Source organism: Ambystoma mexicanum, chromosome 3p, assembly GCF_040938575.1.
Source record: "Ambystoma mexicanum isolate Mex_15411 chromosome 3p, UKY_AmexF1_1, whole genome shotgun sequence".
NCBI classification, from domain to species: domain Eukaryota; kingdom Metazoa; phylum Chordata; class Amphibia; order Caudata; family Ambystomatidae; genus Ambystoma; species Ambystoma mexicanum.
In genome coordinates this window covers 641140183-641158697 of record NC_090925.1, presented here as the reverse complement: position 1 = coordinate 641158697, position 18515 = coordinate 641140183, and the positions used below count along the sequence as shown (strand labels likewise).

The window sequence follows — 18515 nt, the reverse complement described above, 5'->3', positions numbered from 1 at the left end:
TATTATACATACTAATGAAAGTTCTATGTTTCAGCGAGTCGATGGAGCCTCAGTGAGTGATGGATGTGCTTATCATGAAAGTATAGTGGTTGCAGCGCGAGAGGAAGTGGAGACATGCACACACGAGTCGGAGCAACAGCGTCCAGATGTTGAAGTTCGAGGAAAGAAAGTTTCAAAGAAAAGAAAGCAAAAGAAGGTTAGTGTCCTGTTCACTATATTATGTTGTCTTTCACTGTCAATAGTTCAATACTGTAAGTTGTGTTTAAACTGAACATCCCTTTTCTAATCTGTCCTCTAGTTGCGAGTGGGTGTAAGAACTAGATCTACACAGACAGTGAAGCGAACGAGAGATGTTGCTTGTCAAACCTTTTGGCAGGGACTTGAGACTGGAGATGCATCGTGCCAATGGGAAGAATATGAAGTGATTGACAACGGAGCTATACCACCACCAGCCATTGATAGTGAATGTCCTCCTGGTAGTTTGGATGCAGTCGTAGATCAATTCACAGAATCCACACCCGCAAAAAATAAGAGCACGCGAAAGTTGAAGACATTGTTTTTTTCTCCCATCTCCGGACAAGGAACAGATGTTGCAATGGAAGAGAATGAAGTGGACGACAATGAAACACCATCAATATCACTCAGCATAGCGGAAGACGATATCAGAGATTGTACCTTTCATGCGAGTGACATGTCCTCAACGTTACAGGCCGAACCAGCTGGGATGCAGAGTGACAGTATAAGGAAAGAGGCCAAATTCATTGTATTCGATAGCTGTTTGATGGATATTATTATGATGATGAAATGTGGGCATTGGGTTGGTGGGGAAGTATGTGGGGAGCCATTGATTAATGTGACTCGTGCAATTCGAGGCACTAACCTTAAAATACATGCCACCTGTACACAATATCATCCGTTCGCATGGTCTGCACAACCCATGCTGGGGCAACTGCCAGCAGGCAATCTACTTTGTGCAGCGGCCGCACTTTTTAGTGGTTCAAGTTTTAAAAAGTTACAGTATTTCTTTCAGTTTGTGGGAATCCATTTCATTGCGAAAAGTCAGTTCTACAAATACCAAACCGATTATCTATTTCCAGCCATCAGCGAAGCTTGGAGAATGGAAAAAATGTCAATGGAAAGTACATTCGCGGGCAAACGCTTCAGGCTAGCCGGTGATGGACAATGCGACAGTCCAGGATTTTCAGCCAAGTACTGCACCTACCACTTTCAGGACATGGAAAGTAAGAAAATTGTGAGTTCGGTGGTCGTGCAGGTGTCACAAAGTACATCCTCAGTGGCCATGGAGAAAGTTGGCTTTGTAGCATCATTGCAAGAACTACAATCGCGGGGAATGGTGATCGACCTGATAGCCACGGACAGACACGTTTCAATTGCCAAGACAATGAAAGAACAGTACAAAAATATAAATCACCAATTTGACGTTTGGCATCTTGCAAAATCAATCAATAAAAAATTGTCGGCTGCAGGAAAAAAAAAAGATATGCAAGGTATTTCACAGTGGTCCAAGTCAATCAGCAACCATCTTTGGTGGAGCTCAAAAACATGTGAAGGGTCGTTGGAAATTCTACTGGAAAAATGGCGGTCAGTAATGTTGCACTGTAGCAACGTACATCGATGGTCGACAAATGAGCATTTCCACAAATGTGAACATGGCCATTTGTCCACAGAGGAGGCACGGAAGAAGAAGTGGTTGATTCCTTCATCACCCACTCACAAGGCCATTGAAAAGATTGTATTTGATAAAACTATAACAAGAGATTTGAGGGGACTCACGGAATTCTGCCACACAGGAGATTTGGAGGTGTTCCACAATATGTGCCTAAAGTACAGGCCCAAAAGATTGCATTTTGGCATGGAAGGCATGATAAATCGGACTCTTCTAGCGGTCTTGGCACATAACCATAATGTTGGCCGTCAACAAAGTAGGACGACCGGAACTTTAGGGACGCTTCGCTACAATAAGGCCTTCACTAAAAGAAGTAAACAATGGGTGATCAAACCAGTGTTTGAGGATATGCAATATGAGTTTATTGAGAGACTTATCGTAGATGTCCTCGATAGGCACATACATGGAGTGGTGAACGAACCTATGCAGGGGACAACTGCATTGCCACCCAACATTGCCTCTGTTCCATGTCCACCTAAAGCAGAGCTCATTGAGAAATACACATCACGGTTTAAATGATTGTAATTCGATTGTCTGTTCCTCCGAGTCTCCTCATGTTGCAGGCCCATTGCAATTAAACCAAACAGTAATATAAATCATTTTTACAAAAATTATAGAATGTTTCCGTATTACAAACACATGGCCGACCCATAGGGACAATAAAAAAAAAGGCACGCAGACAAGATGCCCTTACACTAACTGGAGCTAACTAGAAATGTGTGCTCGCTCAAAGTGAAGGTCAGCTGCTTTGATGTTTTGCTCGGGTGGCGGAACGGCCCACGACCCAATATAAGGTTCTATTGTGATTTGACCTTGACAGGCCGGGACCATCCTGAAAGACTAAGAAAAGATAATGAATAAAATTTCAGAAACGAAACGATGAGCCACGTTCATTAGAAGAAGTAACGTCGGCAAAGAAGGAGTGGTGTTTCGGGTCTGCCCTACACAGAGACACAATGGAAAATGCAAATATAATGTAAGTAACTTTTGATGAGTTTATACCGCAATTTCATTACTATACAGTGGCTTTAAAGACGGGTTCAGTTGTACTTGTTCGTTCTATGTGGCATAGTGTTTTCTACCGCGCACTATCTGGAGGAGAACCATCTGCTTTTACTGAAGCACCTCAAAACCTTCCTCTTTGCTTCTGCTTTCTCTCTCCCTCTCCCCTGCTACAACTGGTCCACTGTCTGCGACCTCGGTCCTGGGCCCTTCCACTCTCCACCTGCACTGCCTCCCTGTCAACCCCTGCACTGGGGGACTGTCTCAGTATCCTACAGCCCCCCCTTCCCAGCACTTACCTTGCACTTGCCACCAGCTGGCCCTATTTATTTATTATTTTATGCTACTTACCTTGTACTCCACTCCCCCCCCTCCATGCCTCGCCACGCCTTTAAACACTTGTGTACACCCAGTAGCGCTGTCCTCGCTATGAAATGAATAATTTTAATAAGGATCTGATGGTGAGACTAATTTCATTTTTTATGTTTTTAGGTACATCATTCACTACTGTCTGTGTCACGAGTACCAGACACCGGCGGACGGCTTCTACAGCCGCCAGTTGCTTCTCCGCGTGAACAACGTTACCACCCTGACCATTTTATGGGACGATCGCCAAGTACAAGTATGCCCTTACGCGGTACTAACGGTTAGATGCAACATACCTACCGTTGTGGTGGCCTAGTGCCTCGTTGTTGGAACAGCCATGCGATTATCAGTGCGACAGAAGAGCTTATTTTTATCGTAAACCAACACCCTGTGTACTGCACACGAACATCGCTTCCCTCAAGACGAACTAATTTGGATCGAGAGCAAAGAAAAATGCAAATCGCTGAATATTCTCTAAACATTTGATGTCCAATAAACGTACTTTGCCAAATGTACAATCTTGCCGTTTGCTTTTAAACCACGGTTTCACATTCCGAATTGTGGTGCTGTATTGTGAGATGCTCTAAGACCCTGTGTACAGCAAAGGACCATCGCGTTCCTCAATACGAACTTTTTGGAACATGAGCAAAGAAAAATGCAAATCGCTGAATATTCTCTAAACATTTGATGTCCAATAAACGTACTTTGCCAAATGTACAATCTTGCCGTTTGCTTTTAAACCACAGTTTCATATTCCGAATTGTGGCGCTGTATTGTGAGATGATCTAAGACCCTGTGTACAGCAAAGGAACATCGCGTGCCTCAAAACGAACTTTTTGGAACCTGAGCAAATAAAAATGCAAATCGCTGAATATTCTCTAAACATTTGATGTCAAATAAATGTACTTTACCAAATTTACAATCTTGCGGTTTGATTTAAAAGTACAGTTTCATATTCCGAATTGTGGCACGCTGTGTTGTGAGCTAATCTGTGTTGGTTTCCGGGTTCTGTGTGGAGTCGCGTAGAAGACGCCTGGGCGCGTTTGCCTACGCAGCTCAGTCACGTCACGGATAGAGGCGGGGAATATCAATGTTTTGATAAAGTCTGTTTCAGGGGCGGGGGATTTGATTTAGTGCCGCAAAGGCAGGTGAGCCAGGTCGATGCGGCGGAATGATAGGATTATCACAAAATGGAGGCTGATTTCGAGTGCGATAATGGGCGAAAAGTCGGGTAAGGTCCATAGGAAAGTTTCCTACGATCTACCGATTTATGCTTACAAACACATGGCCGACCCGTAGGGACAATAAAAAAAAAGTCCCGGAACTATCCTTTAAGAGCAAGCAAGTAGTTAAAATGCCGGCACCACTCTGTCTTGAATGTTAAGGGTTGCTTAGCAACCCTTTCATTCAACGTCCGTGATCACGGATACTAGCACACTGGGTGGCCACTTCTGCACGTGGTCCCCTGTGCTCTTCTGCTGAAAGTTTCAAAGTTAAGATAAGTAGCAAAACCTGCCTCTACTTTTCCTCACGCTGCTGCTGTGCAACCAACGGGCAATGACTGTTCGGAAGACAGAAGCTAGGACTCGCTGACGAGGGAGCCGCACTTTTTGCTTAGTGCCTGGCTTCACTATTTTTATGTGATTCGTTTTTTCTTGGCGGAAACAAAAGGAAAAGGAAAAGTGGGCGTCTTGGTTCCTGGTAAAGAAATGCAGTGGATAATTCCCTTGTAAAAAAAGAAATCCACTTTTTGGATTGTTTTGGGATTGCTTCTGGCTCGTTTTCAAGCTGCAGATTTTTTTGCATCATTTCGGATTTTTACTGACTTGTTTCTCAGTAAAAACAATCCACTAACACTAATTGGCAGGTACACATTTTTACAGGATTTATTTTGGATTTTTTGACAAGCAAGGATTGTTTGGTCATAAGGTGGAGGACTGATTTTGGATTTTTAGTGGATTGTTTGGGGTTTGCATTATTTTTGGATTTTTAGTGGATTGTTTGGGGATTGCATTGCATTTGGATTTTTATAGGCTTGTTTGGGATAGCATTGCATTGCTTTTGGATTTTTATAGGCTTGTTTGGGATTGCATTGCATTGCTTTTGGATTTTTATAGGCTTGTTTGGGATAGCATTGCTTTTGGGTTTCTACGGGGAAGGGATCCTAATTAACATATTTCAGGTGCATTAAGCCAGATGTAATCCATTACTTTTGGATTTATTTAAGGATTGCATTGCTTTGGATTTTTATAGGATTGTTTTGGGGATTGGATTTCTTTTGGATTTTTACTTGTTTGGGGATTACATTGTTTTGTTTGAGGATTGGATTGTTTTGGGATTTTTAATAGGATTGTTGGGCATTGGATTGCTTGGATTGTTTAGGGAGTGCATTCCACTGAGTTATTAACATATTTCGGGTGCATTAAGCCAAAAGGAAGCCAAATGCAGTCCACAGAGTACAATGGGAGTTTCTGCAGTTAAGAGGATTGAAATGTTTGGGAAAATCCAGTGGCAATGCACTTTCAATCCAAATTTTTTTGGTAGGGTAATGAAAAGGTGAGGCGGACCGTTTGCACAATAAGCATGCTTCTCATTTTTTACAAGACTAAAGAGACGTCAAAAACTGAGGACAAACACCAGGAAGCACAACTTATTTGGTAATTTGAAGTTTGTGGCATCGAGAAAGAAATTCTGTTTTTGTTAATGCGAGCGAGCGCCTGCTTATCGATGTTTACACGCTAGCGCGAGTTTACTTAAGAACTAAACCTCCATACTTGTTTTGTCCGGACAGTGTGAAACTGAAAGAGGGAAGTGGAGGCGGTCTAAGCTTAAACATGTCTGCTTGCCTCTTCTCTGCAAAATGGGCGTCAGTGACTTATATCTGAAATAGCGGCACAGATAGCACGACACACAGACTATAGGTACATAGTCATGGATAATGTGTATAAAGGAAAGGGTAGCCGTGGCATCTGCATGGATGTAAACCCAGTGCCATTATCTCCTACCGTAGGCAGACAAGCAGGTGGTTATGCTAGCCATAGGACCCACAGGTTTGCACAGGGCCTGATAACATGACACATCCAGCAATGGCCAGAGTGCAGGCTATCTATCCCGCTGCCACTCAAAGTGAACAGGCTGTAACTGCACTGACATTGCCTCTGCTAAAATGTAATGCCATTAGCGTGGTGTTTAAGGGTTCTGTGTAACCGTTGTGCAGATGCATTCTCTTTGTTGCCCAGTCATGTCCATTTGCATAGAGGTTCACAGGCTGTGGGGGCAGCAGGGGGGGTACATCCCCCATTCATAACCTTTACTTGGCCTTTCATTTTTGTTTCCTTGTCGCTCTTTTCTGAAGAGAAAGAAGAACGTTCAGCTCTTCTCACATGCCATTTCTTTGGCACTGCGACTGAAGTTGAAAAGAACCCCTCCCACACCTGCCCCCTTTCTCCGTTCACCTACAAAGTGCTGTTCATTGGGCCGGCTCTCGGCAGATCCGAGATTCAGCACCAGTTATGGAGCCGGATCTCTGGATCCAGCCAGAGTCAGCCGCCCAAGACCATGAACCACGCTGGAATAATTAAAAACAAAAAAAACACCCACGACGGCAGCATTGCCTTTTACTGCGGCCTTTGCACTAGTGTGTAATGCACAATGCTCGCTACATGTACAAATGATTCCTGAACGTATTCCAGCATTACTGGATGTCCACTACGAGCCCCGCCCCCTCTAGACTACGCCCCTCTGGCACCGCCACCCCAAGCTCCTCCCCCACCCCGGCCCTTGTGTTGTGAGATCCCCCACCACATATTTTTCCATTTCCACCACTGCACCTACATTTAAATGCAGTTATTTGTGCACGCTGAATTGGAGCCATAGCGTCATGGCACTAGCACCAGCACACCGGGGTGGCGGCGGGGCAGGAACACGCCACCCCGGAAGAAAGCTTGCAGGTTCAGCGGTTAAAGGGCGTTGTTTGCTACACTGACTGTCTGCCTTAAATATCATTCCTCTACCACTGTCACCCGATCTGGGCAAGCCGGGCATTCCAAAGGGGGCAACAATATTATTTAGCAACAGAGGTGCTGCGGGCGAATGTGGCTGTGCTGCACACCTGGGTCTGGGAAGAGACCGGCGTGGTGAGAGCGCTTACTGTATTCATCCTTCCACGCAGGGGGGAGGAGCCATGTTAGGGTTACCAGCTGCGACATCACCATTTCCGATTTCCAGTTCAGGGATTTCATGCATCAACATGCTGGGATTCGAAGTCCTAATCACATTGATTGGACTAGAAGATCAGATCATAGTCGCTCATCGGACAAACGTGTAGGGCTGGAAACGGATGCCTTGGTGACAGGAGTCAGGGGCAGTTGATGTCCCTTCGTCCGGCGTGCCCGTCGGGGGCTCATGTCCACGGATTTCTTGAATAACCATTGGGTGCTTTCTGAAAAGCATTTACTTTTTATTTATATAATGAAGCAAGCCTCCACAGCCGCTGCCTGTGTTGGACGAGGAGAGGTCTATGGATTTTTGTAGACCACACTGTCACGGATCGGTGCGCGTGCATTTACACTTCACTAGCTGTCATTACACTATTCCCTAATGCTGGTGATCATAAACGAATACATTGGCTTGCCCCAAGACCCGACCACATTTCACTATGCCCCCTCACATGGCCCTATGAACACGTGCACACATGCATTTGCAAATATACAAACTATAGTGAATAAATCCAGTCCTTTAAATAAAAGTGACTTGCTTCTATTGGATTTTTGGATACTGTATTATCGCAGCAACTGGCAATGTAGGGGATCTACTTTTCATATAATGACAATACCCGACATGCAGCTATAATTGGCATTTTAGGGAAGTAACTGGCCATACAATGATGAAGTGGCATATCTATGGCAGGGCCTCGGCCTATTTTATATTGTGTATATAGTTTAGTAGACGGCTGGCCTTGCATCAGGCAAGTGCTCTGTGCTTTATAAAGGTGGCCTGTTTTTAGGGGTTCTCGTCTAGACCCGGGGAAGGTATGGCACAGTGCTCGATTTCATTGTTTATTGTGTGCGTGTTATGAGAGTTGAGCATTTTATTTACACACCTTAACGTGCAGGTACACATGTGTTTACGCATATTATTTATACTGTGTGTATATGCATGTGTGCCTAGATAGACACACTTGTATATTTGTTGCCGTGTGTGGTATACTGTATGTGAACTATACATTAGAGCAAATCACATTTGCGTGTAACTAGTGGTTTATCAATTTATGCGACATGTATTTATTGTGTGGACACATTCTCCGGATAGGCAACAAACTGTGTACATGTGCCATATGTAGCAAATGTATGGGTCAAATGACATCACTTTCTGTCATAGGTCACGGGTCGTGTGATGTCACTTCCTGTGATGTCATCAGAGGTGAAGGGTTATATGATGTCACTTCCGCTACCCATGGCATTTCGGTCAAATGACGTCCGTGATCAAGCTGAATCTTTGCCTTGAAAAGCTTGGAATGACCTTGAGAGGGTCCTATGATGCCGACCACTGCAGCGCTGCCCTAGCCAGAGAGACTGAAGCTAGCTTAGATTAGGTGTTAATTAAAGCACACCTAGTCAGATCATTGGATTGGCTGAGGACGCTGAAGGTCGATCAAATACGTTTTCTGAGCCCTAAACACCCCATTTGTTACAGCGTGTCAGTACTTTGTAGAAAGGGAAAAGAAAGAAAAGGTGTTAAGAGGGGTAGAGAATGGGAAAGAGAGTTAGCAAGACGATGAGAGGAAATGGTAGAGGTGAAAGACACAGGGGAAGGTGAAAGAAACGCAGGGGATAGTCAGAATGAAATAGTCATAAAAAGAAGTAATACAATAAAGAGTAGGAAAGGAAAAAAGGAAGAAAAGAGTGGAGGAGGAAAGGTGAGAAAAAGAATGAAAGATAAAGGAAGAAAAAGAAAAGGGTGGAGGAGAGAAAGAAAGAATGAGATGAACAGGGGGATACAAAGGGAGAAACCAACACAAAACTATGTGAAGAGCCAAAAAAAGAAAACTAGAAAGAAAAGCTAGGACAGGCTCTGGTCCCTGGGCAATGTCTGTTGAACTAGATGTGTATCCTGTTTAAGTAAAAACTGGGCAATACGTTTGGCCGCTTTTATAGCCAACTTCTTTAGACACAAGCCGCTTCCCAGGTCCCTCACAGCGGGACCAGAGAGGCAGCCAACACGAGTGAAGCAGGCAGACTTCTTGAGATCAATACATCATTCTCCCACTCTTCAAAACTATTCTACTTCACTGCATTGCCATACATTTCCAGTATATATGGGCACTTGCTCTATTACCAAGGATGGCCATCAACTGGTCATTACATGTATCACTCGAGGATTGCCATCAAATACCTGCCCCATGAAGCATGCCCCATTGTGAAGGATTGTCATTACGTTGCCGGTCCATGTCCATTGCCAAGGGTTTCCATCAAATGCCAGGGAACTTCACCGCTGTCAATGGTTCCATGAACAGCCAGGTGCTTTCTCCTCTGCAAATGATTATCATCAAATGCCCAGGTGCACACTCCACTGTTATTGGCAAGGGTTTCCATGAAATGCCTAGAAATTTACCCCAATGGTGACAATTGCCATAAACTGTTCAGGCAACTGCCCCACTGCTAAGGAGTGCCATTGAATGGCAAGTATATGATCCCTTGCCAAGGATTGTCATCTAATGTCCATACGCTTCCATTTGTTCCAACTACCCAGATAGTTGGCCCATCTCCAAGGATTGCCATCTGGCCAGCTGTTTGTCCCATTGAAAAGGACTTCCAATAAATGCCCAAGAATCCACCTGATTGCCACAGGTTGCAATCAGCATTCCTCCAATAGCAACCAACCGTGCTCACTCCGTGGCATCAATAAAGTGTCAGCGCCTGTTAGAATTTTGCACAGTTAGCTGCATTCTCTTCCCACAACAGTATCAAAGGGAAGCGGAGTGCAGAGAGGAAAGCAGCATCACTGCGCCCCAGCAGTAGCATCCTTTTAACGTCACCAATTAGGGGAGGTGGTATGAGAATATGAGTGCAGTAATGTTGCATCGCATATTCCTGTGGTGTGTCTCTTTAAGAGCCTCGTGACGTGTTCAGTCATGAGGCCAAGTTAATAAAGATGGGACATCCAGTGCACGAGCGCAGTGCATTCGGAGACCCGAACGAGGACACGGTGTCCGTTTGGTTTATTAGTGGGGGGGGGCAGCCCCATCTAGACACAGCCTCCACTCTCCCTACCACATTGGCTACAAGGCAGTTCTCCACCGTGGGTTACCTGTGTGGATGCGGACCCGCTGTGCCATGTTCGCTGCTTCACCTGTGGGCTGGTAGCGGGCGCTAATGAATTTTCTAACTGTGGAATGCCCGGCTACCGCCAGTGATCAGTAAGGTAAGTGTGCAGCTGCAGGGCCACCCGTCGTACACACGGCTCCTGAGACTTCCTCTTGCAGCATCAGGGCCAATTAAAGGAGCAACAGTCCTGGTGTGCTCAGGGTAGAATGTGCACAGCACACAGTCTCAGATCTGCACTTTGGAACATTAACCCCTACAGTGCCAGTTCTAGTGTGCAGGCCTGGAGGGCCTACTGCAGGGGACATACAGGCTGCCAGTTGATTGTCCATAGACTTGTGTGTTGATCAGTGTTAGCATAGGGGTTGCAGCTCCCTCTAGCAGTGCTTGTGCACCCCATCCTCCCTGAACCTCACATATCATCATCACGAACAGCATCAAAGGAAAATGAATACATATTATTTTGATTGGCCATCCAACCATCCCTGTCTGTGTTGCAGCTCCTGCCAGGAGTTCTTGTGCGCTCAGCTACGGCCCCAGCCGCACTCCTGTGTCCCACCTGGGATGCGGTTGCCAGAGAAGGGCGCGGCGGCGGTCAATCTCCCTCGGGCCCGCGGGCACGGTGAAACTGCTGCCAGGGGGCTGTAACACTCTCCGCCGGAGCGGAGAGCCACCTGCCCCCCGGGGCCTTCCCAGCCGACCCGGAGCCGGCCGCGGTGCACCGCCACGGAGGAAATGCGCCCTGCGGGGGCCGGGTGCGCCCGGAACGGCGGGCAGCAAGAGGGGTGCGAAGAGCCTTCATTTCCACGATGAGAACAGTGCTTACTGTGCAAGTCATCATGGCGGATGAAGACGGTGTACGGCCAGGTGCTAAAATGCCACGCCCTACAATGACCCTTGCACCCCTGCAAGAATCCAATGTCTCAGGGGTCCCCTCAGCTTTAGGCCCCAGATGGGCAGCCTGGGTGAAGCACCTGGAGCTATTTCTGGTGGTGCCAGGAGGTGACGAAGGTACAAACAAATCGGTAATGCTTTATTCGACTGGCCCTGCCTTCAGCAATATTTTCAAGACTCTACAGCCCACTGACATGTCGTTCAATTCTGCCAAGACTGCCCTCCAAGAACACTTTGTGCCAATGGTGAATCTGGACTATGAGAGGTCTCTCATGAGGAATGCTCTGCAGGAAGGTGAATCCCTTGACGCCTATCACTGCAGGCTACAGAGGGTGGCCACGACCTGTGCTTGGTCGAACAAAGGACACGAGATGCGTCAACAGATCATTCAAGGATGTTCTTCCATCAAGTTGAGATGACAGATACTGCGTGAACCAGGCATTACTCTAGTACGCATTCTAGAACTTGGGCGCTCCCATGAGCTGGCGGATGTCAGAGCTGACAGAATGTGTGCCGCCATGAAGTCAATCAAGCTGGAAGAGGCTTGTGCTGTGGGTCGTCAGCAGTTCAGGATGACTGACAAATGCCCCCCCATGGAACAAGAAGGAAGGGTGGGGCATGGAGATATAACATGTCCCAACTGTGGGTCTGACCTTCACTCGTGGTGCCTGCACCTTCTACCCACCTGTGGGGTCAGGCGGGCCAGAGACAACAAAACCAGAGACAATTGTGAAGGTCGCATGATCAATCAGTCACCCCCGAGAACTCCTGTGAGGAAGTAGAGATGATAGAAGAGGAAACGGATGAAGAAGATTTATTCCTCATTTCCAGTATGACCAAACTGAAGGTCACGAAACAGCGCCAACACAAATGTGAACTCAACATTTGCGGCTCCCACGTCCCAGAGATGATCGATACTGAGGCATCCATTAGCGTCATGGCTGACGAGCATTATCATGGAATGACACGTGCTCTGCCTTTGAAGGAGATGCAAGTACGAATTTATAAATTTGGGGAAAAGCCTCAGTGCCACTAGAAGGTGTTTTCATCACGCCGGTTTGCTTCGAGAGCACTAACATCAAAGCAAAATTATTTTTCACTAGAGTGAGCAAATTTACCCTGCTGGCAGCACACTGCAGCAGAGGCCCTGCATATCATGCATTTTGTGTTTGGAGTTTACAAACAGGATGTTTCATCCTTGTCGATTAAATACGCAAATGTTTTCACAGTGATAGAGAAGTTAACGGGACAGCCAGCGCGCCTGCATATCGACCCAATGGTATGGCTGACAGCACTGAAGCACAGATGGGTGCCATTTCACCTGAGGGCGATGGTTGAGAAAGAGCTTGAAAACCTAGTGAGCATGGACATCATCGAGGAGGTGGAAGGTCCCACCCCTTGGGTTTCCCCGATTGTGATTGCCAGCAAACCAAAACAACCGGCCTCGATTCGAATTTGTGTGGACCTACGGCTCCTGAGCAGGGCTATCAAAAGGGAGAGGCATATCACCCCAATGCTTGATGACATCCTGGCAGATATCCACGGGGCGACATTTTTCTCAAAGATAGACCTGAGGTTAGGTTACCACCACTTGGTGCTTGACCCTGCGTCCCGATACAACACAACATTTACCACTCATCGGGGGTTGTATTGGTACAAGCATCTCAACTTTGGTATCTCTTCTGCTGTGGAAGTGTTTCAGAACATTATCCACAGTGCACTGGCAGGACTGAAAGGAGCTATCAATATCAGCGTTGATACCATGGTCTACTCCAGCTCAGAACAGGAACACCTGGACCACCTCGGGCACGTCCTTGCATGCATTCAGCAGTTGGGACTCATGCCGTTGAGGACAAATGCGCATTCATGCAAAGGAAAATTGAGTTCTTTGGGTTTGTGTTCCATGAAGATGGAATCTCCCCAGACCCCAAAAAAGTAAGGGACATTCAGGTGGCAGGTCTGCTTCCAGTGCGTCTGAAGTATATAGTTTTCTTGGTATGATCACCTACTGCACGAGGTTCATCCGTAACCTTGTCACATTATCAGAGCCTCTGCGTAATCTTACAAAGAAAGACTATGCCTGGAGGTGGACCGTCGCCGAGAAAAGTGCATTTGAAAAGATCAAGAGCGCGCTTACAGCCAAATACTCAATGGCATTCTTTAACCCCAACAAGAAGGCGGAAATCATTGTAGATGCCAGCCAGTTTGGCCTAGGGGCAGTGCTGACCCTACCTGACAAGCAAGGGAAAGCCTTCGCAAGCAGAGCCCTGTTGGCTACAGAAAAGAGGTACTCGCAAATTGAACGTTGAAGCTCCAGCCGTGCTCTGGGGCTGTAAACATTTTCACTTGTATGTGTACGTGTACATGTACCCTATGTCTCCTTACCTCCCGTGACTCCATCTCTACTTCGCTCCCTTACCTTGGCTGGCTACCATTTCACTCCCAGCTAAAATTTTACTTTCTCTGCCTTGTCTTCAAATCCCTCCATGGTCTTGCTCCTCCTTATCTCTGCTCCCTTCTCTCTTTCTACTCCCCCTCCCGTTCCTTTTGATCCGCTGACCATTTCCTTCTCACTGTGCCTCCATCCCCCTGTGCCTCCTCTCGTTTCCGCTCCTTCCAACTCCTAGCGCCTCTGCACTGGAACTCACTCCCTCTCGCTATCCGCTCCACCCCATTCCGCACTTCCCTTAAATCCCTCCTCCTCCATTCTCCTCCTCGAAACCTCCCCCCTCTCTGCTTCCCCTCACTCCTTATTCTTTCCCCTGACTTTCTCTCTCCCCTCTCTCACCTCCCCTCTCTCTCCCTTCCATTTTCCTCCTCCAACTCATCACCACGCCTCCCTACCCCTACCCAGTCCCACTCCCCTATTCCCCCTCTCCCCTTCAGTTAATTGCTCTTTTCACTGCTTTGTTGAATGAATCATAATGTTATTTTGCTTCCACTGTTATATTGTTGATGTTATGTATTATTTTGTTCCACTGTCCAGCGCCTTGGTGTAAAGCACTTTATAAATCAATAAATCAAATCAGTGACAGTGGTCACTGACCACAAGCCACTTCTCCCGATTATGGTGGGCTCGTCCTCCTAACCCCCAGCTCGGAATGAGAGGTGGTTCCTTGCCCTACAGGAGTATGAGCTGGAACTAGTGTACTGCCCGGGGAGTGGCAACTCTGCCGATTTCCTTTCCCGCCACCCGGCGGAAGCAAGGGGAGCAGGTGATGACGACAAGGAAAGGGAGACCGAGGAATTCCTACTTACCCTCTTGACGGCTACACCTGTGTCGATGTTTCTGGAGGAGATTCAAGAAGCGTCGGAATACGATGACTGTTTCCAACTGCTCAAGTCAGCATCGATGCAAGGGGAGTGGAAATGAGTCCTGGGGAAGCTAAACAAGTGCACCCATGACGCAAGGGTGAGGACCCTGGGGCAAATGTGCCGAGTGTAATCTGAATTGACATTCATGGACAATCAGTCGATCCTCAGAGGATTGAGAGTGGTCATCCCTTCTAGCCTGGTGCAGCGGGAACTGGAATTGGATCACAAGGGACATCAGGGTGTGCCCAAAACCAAGGCCTGGCTCCGGATGAAAGTGTGGTTTTGAGGACTTGAAGAAAAGGTGGAGGAGCTTGTCCTAGCATGTGTGTGGTGTCAGGCAGCGTTTCCACGCCAAAGGGAGCCCCACATCGAATCCATGGAACAAAGCAACATTCCTTGGGGGGCTGTACACATGGACTTTGGGTCCACCTGCAGGGACACTCATTTCATGGTGCTCGTTGATCAATGGTCATGACATCCAGAGGTGGAGTTGTAGAGTCCACCTCTCTCGAAGATGTAATACCAGGTCTCGAGAAGATCTTTGCCACCCACGGGCTCCCCGTAGAGGTGTGCACAGACATCAGACCACCTTTTCAGAGCGCAGGGTTCTTGGAGTATCTCCAGCGCTTAGGAATCCGGCATCGCAAGATCACTCCGGTGTGGCTGAGAGCAATTGGGGAGGCAGAGAGGATGATGAGGACCCTAAATAAAGTATTCCACATTGCTCCCGGACAAGGAGACTGAGCGATAAGCTTTATACCAGTTCCTGGTGGAATATCGGTCCACCCTGCAATGCTCGACTGGGGTACCACCAGCTGAGTCCCTGTTCCAACAGCACACAAGAGAACTGTTTCCAGATCATCCAATCCGGAGCCTGGGTGTAATCGATGATCACAAGGTGTTGGAGTGAAGGAGAAGAGCAAATGAGCGAGAAAATATCAGGAAAGTTTTACCAAAACAGCACTTGGGAGCAGGTGATAAGGTGCTGATATAGTCCGGGAATCTGAGGACGAAGCTGTCCCTACCCCATAAACCCACACCCACGGACGTAGTGCTGGCCAAGGGTACAATGTTCACTGCCTCGGATGGCTGAACAGAAGTAACAAAGAACTCTAGCTTCTGCCACAAGATTGCCGACCGAACTGGAGAGAGTGGCATAGAAAACACCTTCAGAGCGAAGCGAGGGAGTCCCACGGTGGCCAGGATTAGAGGGGGATGAGTCTGACACCGAGTACAGCGATGGAGAGGGAGATCCCATCAATCAAGGAGGGGTACGACTCTGAGGGAGGAAAATCCTGAGAGAGACAGAAGATACCCAGGGAGACAGCGGCGCCGGTGACTGCTCTTCCTCAAGGACTTTGAAGTCGATCTCCTGGGAGGCCAACCATTATTGGCCTAAGTGGAACTGACCATCATGGTGAACGCTGGATCATATCCTTTGTGAGGTCACCTGTTGTGACTGTTGTGAAAATGTAGTGCTTATTTTGTTTGGTTATGGAAAAGGAGGAGTGTGGTGTGTCTCTTTAAGAGCCCTGTGACGTGTTCAGTCACGAGGCCAAGCTAATAAAGATGGGACGTCCGGTACACAAGTGCAGTGCATCTGGAGACCTGAACAAGGACAAGGTGTCTGTGTGGTTTTTTTGAGGGGGTGGAGGGGGTTGGACGGCCCCATCTATACACGGGCTCCACCGTCCCTATAACAATTCCCAGGGCTTTCCTTGCAGTGAGGTAGGGGGTGATTCTTAAATTACACCTCCACACGGGCAGAGCACATGGAGAAGCAATGCAGAGGGGACTGAAACACCATGCTACACAGATGCTTGAACTGAGAGGCTAGCCTTCTACCACTATCCAAGTCCTGTAACGGCATCGGCAGTAGGAGAAAACACCAGTGACATGCAATGAGTGAGGCTTTTTGCCACTTTCTATTTCCATGACATAATGGAAATAGAAGACGGATGACAAGCATGTCTCATTGCAATGTCAATACTTAAACTGATTCGCAGTGCAGTGTTCGTGCTGTTGAGAGTAAATGATGATGCATACTACCTTGGGCACACAAAATAATGTGAAAAAAATCCAATGCATGCCACAGCCAACATCTCTGTATTGCAATGGCTTTGTCTCCCTTTCAGTGCCACCAAATAGCCTCTCATTACACTGATAAGCTATCCCACCACCTCACATTATCAAAGCTATGACTATGACATAATCCGAGTACCTGTAGTGAAAAATGGGAACTGCTTAAACTGATGTCCCGGCAGATGTTTTGCCTATTACAGAATGGTGTTAATTACATGGAAAGGCATACGCTAAATGCGCAGTTTACTTGATCCCCCCCATTAGCCTTGTTTTTGAAGACAGTGCTGTTGAGATTTAACTATTAGAAAATGAGCATTGAATACGTTTTTTGAAAGTAAACATCAGTTTTGAACTTTTTTCTCCATCATGCGAAAGGATGTATTGCCCTTGCCTGCCCTACACACATAATGGTACCAGATAATTCTATGTCACCAGGGAAACACCAGCCCATCCTGGGCTTTCCTTTACTTTAGATTTCCTTCAGTCCACTTTATTCAGTTGAAGTGACCCAAAACTACAACTCCAATAAGGCAACCGATGGAGAAACAAACGCCCACGAGTGGAGTAAATGGCAGGCCAAGGCAGAGTCAGTCACATGAACGTGTGACTGACGCTTCCCATGCCCTACTGGTCTTTCATGGGCACTGGCATATCCGGCACACTCGTTGCCACATTCATGTCATAGCATAGAGAAACTGACCATAAACTATGCGTGTTCCGTTGCACCCCAAATGTTCCTGCCACCCCCTTCTTACCGACTTCTTTGTTCCTTTTGAACTCGTTGATGCGACAGTTGACTTCCTCCATGGCGGCGCTTGCCTCCTTCAGGACCGGGTAAGCCCTGTCGAAGGCGGGGACGCTCTCCAGAATTTTCTTCAGCAGGAGGGGGTATTTGGTGATCCTCTGCACGGGTTTCACCAGCAGGAAGCTCAGGTCTGGCACAGCGCGTGGCCTGTCATGGGGGGAAAAGAACAGGAAGAAAGAGCTAGGTGGGGAGCACAGGCAGCATGATAGAACCACCAAATCTGTATGCCCACTGTTCGGTAACGTTATGTTAGTAAGATAGACCAGTACGTTAATGCACCTCCTGCGGAAAACGGTGTGCACCGTTTCTTGCTACAAATTTGGACTCCAGCAGAGCCAACTCAGTCTTTCATCCTGCCACATTCAATAAGCGCACCATTAAACAGGGAAATAATAGATGATACAATAACAACAAGTTTATTTCAGAGTTTTTTATTCTATATTTACAAATAGTTTAAAACAGTGTAATTGACATGAATGGAATCCTTACTATGAATTATTTATAGGCTTTCCACCATTGAGAAATGAGAAAGAAAACCACATTGCATAAAATATTGGGCTACATGCCCTCCACGATACTGCAAAATCAGATATTTTGCGGCATAAAAAAATGCATAAAAATTGCATTTATTGCATAATTTTTGCCTGATTAAGAAACCCCGCAGAAATGTCTCAATAAATGCAATTTTAGGACCCTATAAGCGTGCATTATGGTCTTATAATGCCCCTTCATCTAGCATTTACTAGGCACTCAACCCCTGTTCCATCTCTCAATGGCATGATGTGAAGGCAGTACTATCAGGCTTTTCTATAGCACCGGTTCCTACTCCCTGTAAGCGATTCACTAACTGGGGCTATTTAAGCACCAAGCACAGAGGTTGAGTTCTTTATCGCATTCTAATGCCACAAAGCCCAACCTTTGACACCAGGTTGTAAACCGCCCCTTTTCCTCCACCGAGGTGCTTATAGCTGTTAGCACCCCGACATGCTGTCTGGGGTGCCAATAGTTTCTTTTTAATTTCACAAGGTGCACAAAAATGCAT

The 18515-nt window shown here is 46.9% G+C and overlaps 1 protein-coding gene across 2 annotated transcripts in view; it reads right to left on the bottom strand.

Annotated features, from left to right (window-relative positions):
* The window catches only part of ARHGEF37 (Rho guanine nucleotide exchange factor 37), a 496119-nt gene that overhangs the window by 179706 nt on the left and 297898 nt on the right, over nucleotides 1-18515 (bottom strand). For both annotated transcript variants that reach the window (XM_069651406.1, XM_069651404.1), the window contains exon 5: nucleotides 17424-17620. In XM_069651406.1, coding sequence (XP_069507507.1) covers nucleotides 17424-17620 — 197 coding nt within the window. The remainder of the gene's footprint in view (nucleotides 1-17423; nucleotides 17621-18515) is intronic.